The sequence below is a fragment of the Apteryx rowi genome, unplaced genomic scaffold, assembly GCF_003343035.1.
Source record: "Apteryx rowi isolate R43461 unplaced genomic scaffold, aptRow1 scaffold_1185, whole genome shotgun sequence".
Lineage (NCBI taxonomy): Eukaryota > Metazoa > Chordata > Aves > Apterygiformes > Apterygidae > Apteryx > Apteryx rowi.
Window position 1 is genome coordinate 100,085 of NW_020447403.1, and position 15,026 is coordinate 115,110.

The 15,026-nt window shown below is 47.7% G+C and overlaps 1 protein-coding gene across 1 annotated transcript; it reads right to left on the reverse strand.

The window, feature by feature from the left end:
* Nucleotides 1-944: 944 nt before the first annotated feature.
* LOC112974838 (dual specificity testis-specific protein kinase 2-like) lies at nucleotides 945-14,251 on the reverse strand. Its single transcript, XM_026084209.1, has 8 exons — nucleotides 14,066-14,251; nucleotides 8,775-8,896; nucleotides 8,589-8,637; nucleotides 7,311-7,460; nucleotides 4,627-4,800; nucleotides 4,260-4,343; nucleotides 2,767-2,853; nucleotides 945-1,046 (listed from the first exon to the last, which is right to left on the reverse strand). The coding sequence occupies exons 1-8, from the start codon at nucleotides 14,249-14,251 to the stop codon at nucleotides 945-947; spliced, it is 954 nt and encodes a 317-aa protein (XP_025939994.1).
* Nucleotides 14,252-15,026: the final 775 nt, after the last annotated feature.

The window sequence follows — 15,026 nt, forward strand, 5'->3', positions numbered from 1 at the left end:
TGACACCGGACCCAGTTCTCCTGTTTCGGCCTTGCAAGCTGTCGTTGCTGAACTTGTCACTGTGCATTTGCAGCGGGATGAGGAGGGGGGAGGCAGACCACTCCATCTTTGAGTCCTGGGTGAGGACAGCGGGAAGAAATCCAGACTGTCATTGTGCTGGGGCATGGTTCTTACATGACACACATGTCTGACAAAGCTTTTCTGAGAAGAGATATTAGTTTGTTAGTTTGTATCTTGATAAGGCACACCATCCCTACCCCTCAACCTGTCCCAGGTTGGTGTCCCATGAACAGCCTGGCAGGACCTCCACATCCTTGCCTGGCACTTCAGCACCCAGACATGCTCTGCACGCAGGGCCAGGAGACCCCATCCAGAAGGGCATGTGACTAGAAACATTACAGAGCAAATCTGCCTCTGAAAGGCTACTGGACAGGTGTTTTAAGGCTTTGAACTATAAGGCAACTCTGAGGGCTTGCTGAGCACCCCAAAGCCCCTCTCCACACTGCACTGACCCCCAGCCTCCAGAGAGGCTACTCCCCAAGGCTGGAGGGGGCAAGAGAAGGGGAAGGCCCTGGGACCAGGTGAGGAGGGGAAGCAGGAGAGAACTACATTTCTGGTGGGGATTTGGAGAGCATCCTGAAGGGAATTCAGGTCTCTGGCCTGCCCTCCAGGATCATTTGTTTTTTTACAAGCAAAGCTGTTCAGTGTCCAAATTACATCTGTTAAAAACCTTAGCTAGGAAAAATATACTCTTGGTAAGTCTCTTCTCCATTTTTAACCATGTCTTCCATACAAGAAATTAGAAACTCAGACTATGATTAAATAAATACCAGTGCATCACTTAGCTCTTCCCTTCCCCACCGTCCTTCTTCACTCCTGACCCCTCAGACAGTTAATTTACAGTTTGTGCGATACTCCATGAGGCCTCACAGGAGCCAGGCAGGTCAGCCTGAAAGCTGATTGTCCTTCCTAGGCTCCAGGCTCTCTGCGACATCTTCCAACTCATCCAGGATTTCAGAGAAGGACGGCCTCTTAAATGCTTCCACCTGGAAGAAGATGGGAGAAGCTGAAGAGGACAGGAGGTGGTTGTTGTGCAGTGGCTCTCCTGGGTCCCTCAAAGCTGGACAGTACTACTCATCCAGCATCAATGCTGGCCTGGGCCACACACCCATCAGTGGAGCCTTCTGGCATCACTGCATGACGGTCAAGGCCTGGGCTGCTGCAAACAAGCAGCCGTATAACAGATCCCACATTGTGGGATGGTGCAAGCAAAGGCAGCCTGCAGTGAGTTTTTGAAAAACAGCCCAACATACCAGGCCAAGCATGCTTCCTACCATCCAAAACAAGGTGTGGGAAATGTCAACCTCAAAGCCCATTTGAAATGTATAGGGCCAGAGATTACAAGGGGGAAAGACCTGAGGGTGGCATCAGGAGGGAGATGCCTTGTTCCCCCAGCCTTTTCACAATATTCAGGGTCTAACTGTCTTGTTTCCCAGATATAGCTCATTCTCTGTGGGCTGTGATGCCCCAGCTGTTCCAGTTCCATCAGGGAATGCTGGAGTCCCCAAAGAGGTGGTTCATCCCTTTTCCTCTTGAACTACAGACAACTCCAGATCCCCCTCCATCTCTTATAGCAGAGACCAGATCTCATATCCTGCAGGAGACACCATCAACTCCTTCCACATGGGTGAAGGCTGCCAAGGAGCATGGCCTGGTGGCATGGTACCTCACCATTACAGCCATAACACCCACAGCCCTTGCTCGCACCATGCCTTCCTGAGGCTTCCCTTGCCCTTACCATGCTATCTGCTCGACCCATGGGAAGGCAGTCTGGGGAGCCACATGAGTCAAAAACTCCCCAAACCTGCACACTATGCAAGCACAGAAAAGAACAGACCTGAGGGCCATTTCTAGCAGAAGCCAGTTATTAGATCAACTTGTGTTAGAAAACTGCCTTTCAGAGATACAAGAGCTGAATACATATAAATCTAAGCCAGTTCCTGATGTGAACCACTCCTCTGATTCAGTGTAAGTTATTCACGTCCTTAGAATTCACTTCCATTTGCTGCCGCAAGCACCCAGCAATTAGCTGCATTATAATCACCCAGCTTCTCCCCTTTCTGCCAGAGTAACAGCCTTTGTTTTTCTTTTCATTTAAGAGATTAACTTGAATCTTTGCTTTCTTTCTGCTTTGCCCCCCAACCTTTGGGGCATGGTGAGGCCCTCCAGCTTTTGCCATTACCTTCTATGTCAAAACAAGAAAGGCTGGAGAAACATGCTCTGAGTATATCAGTAGGGCTGGCAACAGCAAGCTGGCATCCTCCAGAGAGGGTCAGCTGTCACCTCTGCCTGGAGCCTGATCATGTAGGAACTGGACACCATGCACCAGCCCACAGTCCTGACCTGGGGTTGATATGTAGGACTTTGGGACATTTTGGGCTGCCTTTAATGATGCAAAAGGGAAATGTCAGGAGCTGATCCAAAATCTAGGGCCACATTGCCCAGTTCTCTCACATTCTGTTTTCCTGTATAGCTGTAATACACAAACTCAATACCTTCTCCTAGGGGCTAAACTACACAGTGGATAAAAGCATACTACTGCTCCAAGAAGGTCTCATCACTTCACAGCTCAGGTGGCAGAGCCCTGTGCGCTGCCACTGAGAGGAGCAGGTTCAAGCCTGGGTTGGGTCACAAGAATTTTAGGCTCTATTATACAAGTGTGATACAAACCCAATAAACCCAGAAGAAAACTAGCAAGAATCTTACTCGACAGCAGCAAGCAGCAAGGTCCATCACTCGCTTGGGGCATTCGCTGATCATCCCTTGGAAGGCAGTGACATCCAAGCCATAATCCTGTGGGGAGTGGAGAGAGCATGGGTCAATAACTGGCCTGGCAGAGGGGAACTGGTCACAACTACATGGGATCAGGGCTGGAGCTTCCGCAGGAAAAGGGGAGAAGTAGGCTGGTGAAGCCCCAAACCTCTCTGTTGCTCAAAATGTGTCCCATACTTCATTTGCTTATCGACACAGACCTTTCCTGGGTTTTATCCTCCTCTTAGCTGCAAATGCCATCCTTCTACTCAAAAACACCAGGGAAAGGGGGTTTTACTGTGAGAAGCAATGAAAAGGTAGAGGAGACTCAGCTATAAACTTCTTTGAAAGCTTTTTGCCCTTCTCAAGTTGTCAAAGCACATAATGCTCATGGATTAAAGCATTTAGGTTCTCTACCACTGATGGCTATGCAAAGGTACCTGAGGGAACATTAGCCCTGCCAGGAGTGCACAGATGGTAAGTCATTAGCAGAACTGGGAGAAATTGCAACACCCTTCTGCTTGCTCTGTGCTCTCCCTGCTGGGCAGTACATGTCCTCCTGGAAAAACACATACTAAGGCAAAAAGGGCCACAGAGATGGAAAACTGCCTGTAGAGGAACCAGCACTAGGTAAGGTGCTGAGCAGTGAATGCCGAGGTCATGATGTGAGGATAACCTGGTCTTCCAGCAAGAACTGAGAATTCACAGGATTGGGCCAGTTGTTTCCATCACTACAGCTTCAACCCTTGAGGCTTCAGAGTCCCTCATATATAATTCTCCTTCATCTTGTGAACACAGATGCAGCATTAGTTCCTGTTTAGTCTCATAGAAACATGGAATAATCTCTGGTCACTGCAAATTCTTTGCTTTGTTCCTACAATGTGGTTTGGAAAGAAGCAATTTGCTATTTTCCTGACGGATTTTTCACCCCTGTTCAGGGCAAAAATAAAGGAGCATAACGCTTTGTGGTAGGGGAATGTTGCAAATGTTGAAATAAAAAAGGCCATGTTTTCTAGGGAAGTCCACTGTTTCCGCATGAACCACCTATTAATCCCAACACAGCTCATTTCAAAATACAGGTTTGTCATGAAAGTTGTATTTAACCTGCCACTTCAATGTAAGAGCTGAAATGTCAAAGCCAGATGAAATATTTCATAATAAGGGTTTTAACAAAAATATTCTATCTCAAATATTTGATCTAACAAAAGCACTGAAACTGTACATGATCACTCTCGCCCACTAAAAATTTTGACTAAATAAGATTTTCTCACCAAAAAAAAACCTCTAGAGAGAAAACAGAGTATGCACACCTGTGTGTGTATATACACATACACATGCAGCATTACATCATTTGACTGTCCTGGATTCAAGCCCCTACTGTCCAGAGAGAAGCCACAATCTGGTACCATGGAGAAAGTGTTGTTAAATTTGGCTCCAGAAGTCCTTACCTGAGTCCTGGGAAGCACTTCAGGGTCAGCTGGTATCCTGCCTAGGATTTCACAAAGGACAATGCCAAAGGAGAACACATCCACCTGCAGGAGGGATTGGAGAGAGAGAGGTGGGATTAGGTATGCACAGAAGTAAAGCATCAAAAAGGGGAGGACTGATGATATGGACCTCCTATTAGTCATGCAAAACCCATCAAAGGTTTTCTTATTATCAAGCGAAGGTCCAGGTACAAGGACAAAGTTTCCCCGGTAAGGAGGGAAGGGCTTTCCTGCTGTTGGGACATATCACCAACAAGCAGAGGATACATTCCCTGTGCTCATTCAGGAGCTCTGAGGCTGAGCAAGGAGCCGGGAAGCAGTAACATACCTTCCGGTCATAGGGCTCTCCCCGCAGCATTTCAGGAGCCATCCAGAAAGCAGAACCCACCAGAGACAACTTCCTTTCCACATCCTTCATGGGCAGCTCCACCACCTCCCTGGCCAGCCCGAAGTCAGTCACCAAGGCTTCACGACCCCGTGGGGTCACTCGAATGAGACAGTTCTGAAAGCAGCCCATGGAGACATAGCATGAGATGCCCAGGCAAGTAAGAGCCTGGCAATTTTACCATATGGCACCTCACCAGCGCTCAGCCCCACCTCACTGTTACAGGCTCTCTCCTTGTCAGAGACCATCATCATCCTAGCAGCACACTCTAAAGAGCATGGGGCAGTTGCTAGACCTGGACTGATCGCATCTGGAGAGATTTGATGACTAAAAAAAAGTCCTTTGAATGAACTGTTCCTCAGCCTGTGTCCATGGAATAATTTTGGTTCACTGTCCATTCCATGCCTGGGCTCTGGCAGGTGCCCTCATTACGTGGAGACCTCTGCCCACTCACCACCACAGCGCCTCCGACTGCCTGCTGATGCAAGCCTCAAGGACTCAGCACTGGCCCTTGGTCTTAAGAAACATGGACTGAAATTTGCAAAGTTGCTTGACAGGGACATGATTATCCACATCCTTTTATCTGAAACAGACCTAGAAGTCTGTGCTTCACCCTTGCTCACTGATCAGTGAAAGGTGTGCAGGATTACAGCCACAAGCTTTCTTACTGACCAGGATTATATGTTCCTTACATGCTGGCTGTGACCTTCCTAGGACTTTGGCGCTGTTTTGCAGTGCCCTGCACTGTCCTGCAGAGTACAAAGCAAAAGCTAGACTGTCAGGTAGGCTTTTGTACCATAGTACAGACTCAAAAAGAGGATACGTTCATTACAGATTGGGTTGTACAGTTTCTAGACAAATCAGTTTCAACCAAACAACCCATAAAGATGATTTTCTCTTCAGTCATATGCTGGTTGTTGTCTTTCCGGAACAATTTCTATAGAATTCTCTCAAGGTTTCTTGAAAACCCTAGTGGTTTCAGCCTGTTCGGTTCTCCAGAATTTCCTCCTCAGCATCTGCTCTGAGAGAGCTAACACAAGCAACAAAGATCCTCTTTAGATGGCTCTCACTAACAACCACATTTCAAGTGAACACATATACTTGTCCCTCTCATATCTTTAGACGTCATCACTGCAGGAAAGCCCAGGATTTCTGGGGAAGGACAAAACTCTTCCAGGGCTCAAGCACTGCAGCAAGACAGAACGGACAGGCAGTGACCTCAGACACTCATTAACTTTCCACAAGCAGATTTGGAAAGTTCCCAAGTTCATCAGTCATTACCAAATAGGAAATTACATCTCAAATGACTTCAGAGCACACTGGCCAAGAAACCTGTGGTCAGAATGAACCAGGCTATTACCTAGTCATTCCCCTGGTGTTCACAATTTCATGGTTAATAACTGAGCCAAGCAAACAGCTGTGATATTAAAAAGGCAAGTTTGCTTCCTGTGCTGATGTCTCTCAAGACTGTAACATTTGACTGGCTTCACCACTGCTTCATCAATATTTCAGGTTTCCTTTAAAAAGCTCACAGAGCACTGGCAGAAAGAACCTGTAAGAGATACACCACTACTCGCACAGCATCAACTTCAATGACTTTCAAGCTTCATTTCCATAAATGATCAGGCCAGCCTCTGGGTTCAGATGAGTCCAGATGAGTTCAGATGAGGTTCAGATATGGACCAGGCTGGTGGCCAACCCCCAAACTCACATACACTGATGCAACTCTCTCTCTATGATATTGTAGACACACTGCAGATTCACCTGAAGTTTGGGTAGGTTTTGCCCAAGCATGATCAACAACAAGGCACTGTCCCACCAAGTTCCTACTTCCACATCAGTGTGAGAGGAACAGCCATGTCAAAGACTGTCCCTACAGACACACCTGAGAGCGGTAAAGCCTCAGCACTATTCCTGCCCCCATCCAAGTACCACATGCCCAGGTTGAGGCATGAGGCAGGCCTTCCAGACAGAGGGTCAATACACCAGAAACATAATGTGCCTTTGCATTACATCCAAAGCCACTGGCCTGTCTTCAGACACCAGTCTTCACTGGTTGCATGCTGACAGAGCGTGAAACTGCTGAGGTCACTAACCTATCATTGGGGACTGAACTGTAAGGATATAGGAAGCGCAACCTCCCACCACGTGAGGGAGGAGACACACGTCTCCAGAGCTCCAGTGTTGCTCTGAATGCAGAGAAAGCACCAGCCCACACAACATTTGCTCACAGAGACCATAACCACCTTCCTATTAACAGCAGCTTTCTCCTTGCTGTGAGCAGGAAAAGAAAAACGTAGGTTGGGCAGAGCTTCTCTTGCAACTGTAGGCAGAGAAAACCATGTGCAATCATGCACACGTTTCCACTTAGTTCCTCTTCTGACAGCAACCACACTAGGAGGAATATATTTTTATCTCTGTCTAGGTTTCCTGCTTGGCAAGTGATGAATGCACTGTAATTAAAGGCTTTATCAAGCTTCCCTGCCAAGCTAACACAGAGCAGAGGACCAGCACAAGGTCTGAGGCCTACTGGTTACAGCCTCTAAGCCCTAAATGATGCTGTAAGGTCCCTTGACTCAGCCTGCCTTCAGCAGCCCAGGGGTAACATCCCCTTTCCAGCTGTGTACCTTGGAGTTGAGATCCCGGTGGTAGATGTTCTTGGAGTGCAGGTAGATCATGCCTCTGGTGATGTCGGAAGCTAAGTCCACTTTCTCCTTCCAGGTCAAAGAGATGTCTTTGCTGGCCAGGAGCTCCTCCAGGCATCCCCCGTTCACATACTGTGGACAGAGAGAAAAAGTGGGAGGTTCTGGAGCTGGGCACAGGCACTTCTGGAGCCTAGACGTTAAATAGTCACTCACCAGACTTGGGAACCCCTCTTTTAGGATGGAGGTTTGAAGTGCCGTAGTGCACAGACACCCTAAGTAAGATCAGGGCATCCCTGTGCTCGGTGCAGTGCAAGCACCCCTCCAGATATGGTGAGTCACAGCAGCTCTCTGGGCCCTGCCCCACTACAAGGGTATAAGCCAGAATGGCAATGCAGCAGCAAATTAACCCCTTAGCAGACAACTTTCTGCACCTGCAGCGAGATGTGTGCTATGTTGGGCTCTCATGACCTGCAGGCAACTGCTGCAGCCCCTTCTTGGGTGTCTGTCTGGAGCCTGGCAGTGCCATGCAGTGCTTCTCCTCTGCACATTGCTATCAGATATTGCTGTGTTATCTTTAGGTACTCTTCACATCCAGTGGTCCTCTGCCCCTGTTCCCAGTCTTATTCATTTAGCAGCGGTCTCGTCTGTCCCTCAGTGACATGCTAACACCTACTCTCTCACAGCACTTCTCACTGTGTCCCAAAGCGCTACGCCAAGGGGCTCACTACTACGGTCCTCATTTACAGGCAGTGAATCAGAGGCAAAAAGACTTGCAGTGACTCAGTCAAGGGCTGCAGGCCACTAACAGCATAGAGAACAAGGCAAGGTCTCTCTAACACCAGCTTAGGCTTTTACATTAAGCCACACCACCATGCCAGAGCCACCTTGGAAGTCCTGCCAGCCTGCGTCTGCTTTGTTTTCTACTCCATCCCTTCCACTTCCTAGCTCCTCTACTCACCCCCTGGCTGGCCCATTCTGGCCCTCTGACAGCACTGGGCCAACCTGAGACACCTCTTGGCTATTATGGCTGATCTCTTGGCCCTGCAGTGACTGTGCCTTACTCCAGCTGCTATCAGCTATGGAGGGGAGAGGACCAAAAGCCTCTACAAGTACCAAGAAATCTTGCTAGGCAAGAGTCATTTACAGACCAAGGTGTGAGAGAGGCCCAGATGTGCATTACAGGTTATCTGCCATCCTCTCTACCAAAGAACTGAAGGGTCCTTGCCTGCCCACAGCACTCTTACAAGCAGAAACCTTTACCTCCAGAATGGGGTACAGCTTGTCATCCTTCACGCATATCCCAAGATACCTAAAGCAGAAGGACACACCAGAAAAAACAAGCCATTAGGGTTCAATTCAACCCCTTATCACAGAACTGCCTTAGAGACAGAGTCATACTTGAGCCCCTGCCAGTCCCCATTACTCAGGGCCAGGGGATGTGCCCACCTGACGATATTGGGGTGGGACAGCTTCTGCAGCAGGCTGATCTCACGCACAATCACCTCCTGGTCTACGTCATTCTTGTAGATCTTCACCACCATCACTTTGCAAGTGGCAGCCTGGGTCACCTAGAGCCAAGGTTGGAGTAGGACATCTCTTAGCTCCCAGAGGCCTGCCAGCCCCTCTGGACAACGGTATCCCTTCCCAGTCAAAGGCCGAGATCACATTTCTCTGTTGCCAGGGGCTTTGCAGAGTCATTTGCACAACTGCAAGGTACTGTCCCTTCCACTTAAGCTCCACTTCCGTGATGCCTACCTAGGGGCAGCCAGGCCCCCCCTGTCCCAGCATATCACAACCCTCATCCCCAACCAAAATTTGGGTGTAACTTTGGCCAGAGCAGTTTCTCTACTTACACTGAGGTACTGCAGGGATGCCCTTCTCCCCTCTGATGCCCTCCATTCAATGTTCCTTCCCAACCACAGCCTGTTTCTGCATCTCCATCCCTTCTTCCCACCCTCCTGACCCCTTCCTGCCTGGATCTGACCACTGCACAAGGCTGCTGGCCACGATCCTTTTCCTTGAAGTCTCCTGGGCCCCTTCCCATGACCAGCTGTCCCCTGCACCTGGGCTCTGCTGCACAAACACAATGAAGGAACTGTAGAGCCAGATCATTTCTCCCTCACAACCTAAGATGGAAGCTCCAAGTCTAGGTTTCCCAGCCATATGTTAACTCAAAACTCTGCTGTGGATTAAAAGACCTATTTCATTCCTAGGACTTCCCTCTGGCAAGGATATTGGAAGCCAAATGATAGAAAGCAAAAAGCTGCTCCCCCACCTTAAAACATGTAACAGACTGAAGCAGACATTTTGGGGAGGAAATCTGGTGTCCACAACAGAGGTACTAGGATTTGACAGTACTGAACGTGGGGGTTTGATATGGGCTGCTGGACATTCAAGGATCTTGTGGCTCTCACCCCCAACAGGACAATCCAGGATCCCTGCACTGCCACTCATGACATTTGGGTTGAAGATCCAAACAGCAGTTTCCAGACTACGTCATGGGGCACCATGATACTTTTAGTATTTCCATTCTCAGTTAATATCTGCTTTAAGGAGAGCCATGTACCAGGTATGGCCTAGACCAATGTCCTGACATCTCTCTCAGGGCTAACAGAGAATTCAGCCACATGTTTAACTTACTTTCCTTTTTCTTTTTTGCTATTTGTTTTAAGATCAAAATAGTTTAAGCACAACTTGAGCTGGCTTAAGAGCAGTGCTCTGAGGCCCAAAGCCTGCACCCATTGCTCTCCATGCAGGCCACTTATGGATAAGGTTACCAGGATAGCTGAAGAGAACAAAGAGCTGCATGTATGACTTAGCTGGGCTGGAAAAAGAGAAAGGCTCATTATAATCAGGGTCACAAAACAAATTGTCTTGGGAGCAACATGAACCGCTGCTTCCTTCCTGAAGGAATGCAACCCGATAGCTGATGCTTATCACTGGAAAAACGTTGCTTCTGTATTCAAATGGGTCATAAAGAAGCCAGGGCTCTGACAGTATCACCTAATGGGACTTCATAACCACAGAGTGTGAGTCACTAATCAGATGGAACTGATTATTAACTGTAACTGTACGGATATAACTGTAAAATATGCTATCAAGCATCTTTGCCCAAAGACTGTGTGCCCTTATGCCCAAGACAGAGTACAACAAGCAACAGCCATCTGGAAGCTCTGAAAAGCTTTAAGAAGAGCTAATATTGAGTTCTAGTGAGACTTATTAGCTCTGCACAAACTCTGGTAGAGATCTACACTGAGCTTCCATTTAAAGTTGCTTCTTCCAAGTTCCTGACTTGGGATCTATGCTTTGATTTGGGTATGAAATGTGTATAGGATGACTAAACAACTGGGGGAAAAAAAGTCTGTCCAATAGCTCTGCACAGCAGCACAGTGAGGAAGGAGCACACCTGCACTTGAGAAATGAAGCAGAAGAGACACAGTCAAGCCCATGAGGCCAATCCTACCCTCACTAGGCACCGGCACCAACAGCAACACCCATCGTTTCCTCTACAAACATAACATTCCCAGCAGAGTGCAGTCCCAGATTCTTCCTTTCTGCTCCCTGCCCTTTACCCATGTCAAATGTACTGGGATGCCAAACCCTTCAGGCCTCTATAGAGGCACAATGTGTCACCTCAAAAGGCACAAAGTTGGAAAGCGTTTTTTTTCCAAACTGGAGGACCTGATCTGTGCCACTAGGAATCAGATTTCAGGTAGTATTGCTCTATCTTGCACACAAAGCTTGTGCTGTCAAGTGGTGACTGAGAGCTCCATGAGCTCATGCCTTTCCCCCGTTATTCATTTTTAATTTGTTGACCCCTTCCTCTCCAGCAGCAGCTCATTGCAGGCACCGTAATCAGGGTAATGAAGCAATCTCATAATGCTAGCCATCACAGTTCTGTGACAAATGGCTCTTTGCTTTATTAGTTCATAACCCAGTCCTAGCCTTCTGTCAGCTTCTTCTGTTATTAGCTTAGAAAAACCATTGGAGTGAAAATGCAGGAGAATAATTCCTGCTCTGCTCTGACACCATCAAGACCCTTATCTTGAATTTGAGAACAAGCTTCTAGGATGGAGAAGATCAGAAGAAGATTAAAGTTGTCTTTGTGAAAGGAGAAAATCTGACACTAAAAAGCTGCAGAATGACAGGGAGTGGGATCTTGATTCCTAATACACATGAAGCTTTTTGAGAGCCATAGAAAAAGAAATGCTCAGAGGTTCCTCTTGACCAATGCTTTAAACCAGTCCCAAAAAAAAGGATTCACTTTGCATTTCTCTCCTGCTTTCCAGCATCTCAGATCCCTGCACACCAGATAGCTGTCAATGAATGAAACTTCATTCTTTCTCCAAGAGAAATTCTTACTTGAATAGCTCCTTATGCCACATCAGAAAGCTAAGGCAGAGAAGGAGGAACAGTACCTTATACCCAGATCATGCAATACATCATTCACTGACGTTGTCATGTCCAAGTTTCTTGTTTCTGAGTTACAAGTGGAACCAAGTGAATCCTTTTTATTTAGCCAACCTACATAGAAAGACTCCTGAGTGTGGGCTTAACTGAAGGACAAGGGATGGCAAAAGCAACTAGCAGTGCTTGAGTGCCAGCATCAAAAATGTGGCTTTGGGGAGGCTCTGTCCACTCTGTAGGAGCTCTTTGAAAGGCAGCATCCATTGGCAAAGAGCTTCAAAGGACCATCATGAGTGATGCTATGCAGCAGGAATGCTGCCAATCAGGGCTGAGAGTTCAAAGGAGACTGGCTGACCCGAGAAGAACACGAGTAATCTGGGTACTTGGTTACAGTCGCTTGAGTCCTCAGACAAATGTCAAGTCCCCACAAAGGACAATCCCAAGTCCTCCTCCACTGTCTTCTGACCCTTTGACCCATAGCATTTCATTCAAACTTTTTTTTTTTACACTACTTTTTCTCCTTCTATTTCAAAAAGTTTTTCATTTTCATTCACGATCTGTACCTCCAACCTGCCTACTGCTGGAATCTCATTCACTGCAAGGGCAGGATTAAAATGTCACATGCAGAGGAAACAGCAACTGTTACTATGAAAATCTGCTAGATAAAAGAAAGAGAAAGCAATGGCAACAGCATACTGTGTAGGTGGGGAAAGCAGTTACTAGAGGGAGACTGTGTGGTAGGGAGAGGTATGTGTCATGCATTGCTCCAGTGTGAAAAGAGCTGCCATAGACCTTTGGCTGGAGATTCCTTTTCAACAGTTTTACTTCACTCTCCCTGAACCTGAAGTTCACCCATGGGCTATATATACAACAGAGGATGAGGAGCAGGTGAGCAAAGACAGCCTTGAGAAAGCAACGTGCAGTGATCTATCCAATTTGCTATAACACTTTCCGCAGTTCCAAGGCCAGATACTGCCAGCCTGGCTCCACTAGCTTCAGCAGGATCATGCTTGCTTACATCAGCCGCGGATCTCACCCAGAATAACATCAAAGTACTGATCTGGCAGTAGCATCTTGTGTTGGTCCAGGAGAAACACATGATCATGATGTCCATTCCAGGCCTGGTCAAGCTAAGAAGCGAAGGGAGATGGTAGAGTCAGGCACAAAACCTGTTTCCACTGGGTCTGTGTCACATCCCAGCTACCAAGGTCAGTGTCAGAAGCCACATTCTGGCGGGCTACTGGGAAGGGAGATGACACGTGGGCAAACCTTGCCACACCGCAAAGCAAAATGGCATTTGCTCCCACAAATGAAGGCTGGAGTCTCACTTCCTAATGCAAAGCACCTCCTTTCTCTTTGTTATTCATAACAAAGTGATCACAGAGGGCTGCTAAGAGCTCACCTGAAATAAGCATTGGTGAGATGCTAAAGCACTCCTGGGCTCAGCAGCAGCACTGGAGCGGAAGCAAAGCAAGCAGCACCCTGGATCTTGTGCTTGCCTAGAGAGGGTTAAATAGACTTCCACACTAGCGGAGCTTGGTGCAGGGAGTGACTCACAACCACCCCAGTGAGAAAAGCAGCTTTAACTTGGTGATACATCATCACGCATTAGACATCAGCTTGCAGGGAACTATGGGTTTCCTGACAAGAAGGCATCAGAGGGGAAAAGTCAATGGACCAGCAGCCCATCTCAGCCTGACATTACCACAGGGTCCCCTGCTTTTTTGCAGCATCACTCTAACATGGGGCAGCAAGGCACTGAGAGAGGGATGAAGGACCTGGTGTCTCCATGAGGCATGGGCGGCATTCTGGGGCATCAGGTATTCTGGGACACACATAGCTTAATTTTGGACTCTTTTTCTCTATACGTTTTGCTTTATTTTTGACAACAAAACCTGTACAGAGCATAAATAACCCCTCATCTCATCCTGGGGTTATCCAGTACCCATGTTTAGCTCCCTGACAAGCCTGTTGTATTGGTAGATTATAGTAACAATGAACATTGCTCAGTTAGGTCCTCCCCTGTCTCCTTTTTCATTGAAAACCAGATCAAACCCTTCAAGGCTCCTAGTAGAAAGGRGATGCACATCAAAGGACATGCGTTGAGTGCGCAGAGGGGGTGTCCTCCCCTCTCTTATCCCAGGCAACCTGCCAGGGTGAGCGGGGAGGGAGGAAGAGGAGAAAACAGGCTGGTGGACAGGTTCCTGAGAGGGGGCACTGTCTACATGGACACTTGGCCAACTACTATGCTGCTCCCACACAGGTCAAGGGCTGCTTGCATGTCAGGGCAACCGCACCGCACTATGTTGGGTCACCCAGAGCACTTTTACCTTGTAGACCTTGGAGAAGAAGCCACTACCTATCAGCTCAGCGTTGAAGTTTTCCCAGAACTCCAGTTTCCTGACAGCCGTGCGGAGCCTCTGCCAGCGGTCAACGTGGTAGTAGGTGTCAGATGATTCACCATAGTACTGCATGGGGCTAGAGGGCTCTGGTGCAATCAGCCCTGTCTCACACATCATGGGGCAGCAGCTAAAACACAGCATATTTTACAGTAAGCCAACAGCAGTACTCACATGTCAAACAAATAACTGCACTAGAGACCTGGTCTGGATGAAGCCACAAGAGCGATGGGAGAGGAGACAAGCCACTGCTCAGCCATGAAGTACCCCAAGCACACATTGTACTGGGAAGTGCTGGCCTTCCCTCTGAGAAATCACCCTGGGCTTAGGCTTGCCTTATGCAGATTATATTTGGACTTCTTTAGACTAGGATTTAAAAGATGTCAAATTACCACATGTTCACTTATACCTTTTCAGGGTCCAAGGTGGATAGGATGCATCATCTTCAACACATGCTCCAGCAGCCCAGGAAAAGCCTGGGGAACTTTGCCTTGCTCAGCTAGTTTAAACTGGGCTAAAACCCACCTTGTCTAAACTGGGCTTTTAATATAGGTCACTTAGCACATACTAATGACACGTTGGTTACCCCAGAGCTCAAGGCAGGACTTAGCTACTATTGCAGCCAGAGGGTTGTGGCTTCGAGCATGCTAGCCAGGAAACTGGCAGTCTTAAAAGGGTCCTTATTTAGCAGGTGCTTTCTGTCTGTTAAAAGCCCTAAAAAATCTCATAACAAGGAAATGCCCCAGCATCCCTCTTTAACTCTGCATTTCAGCACACATTCTACTTGTCTGCCTGTCCTGAATCTGTCTCCAACCCTCCAGCTCCCTCTTCTAAATTATCTTGCTCTTCCACTGTTCTGATTCTCATACTTTCCTCTACAAACCCCTTCTCC

Bases quoted from the DNA above. Each gene is read 5' to 3' on its own strand.
- LOC112974838 (XM_026084209.1), bottom strand. From the start codon at position 14,251: ATGTGTGAGACAGGGCTGATTGCACCAGAGCCCTCTAGCCCCATGCAG. The intron at 8,897-14,065 runs GTAAAAGTGCTC...CCTTGGCTCTAG, and splicing joins TCTTCTCCAAGGTCTACAAG to GTGACCCAGGCTGCCACTTG. The intron at 8,638-8,774 runs GTGGGCACATCC...CTTCTGCTTTAG, and splicing joins TCCCACCCCAATATCGTCAG to GTATCTTGGGATATGCGTGA.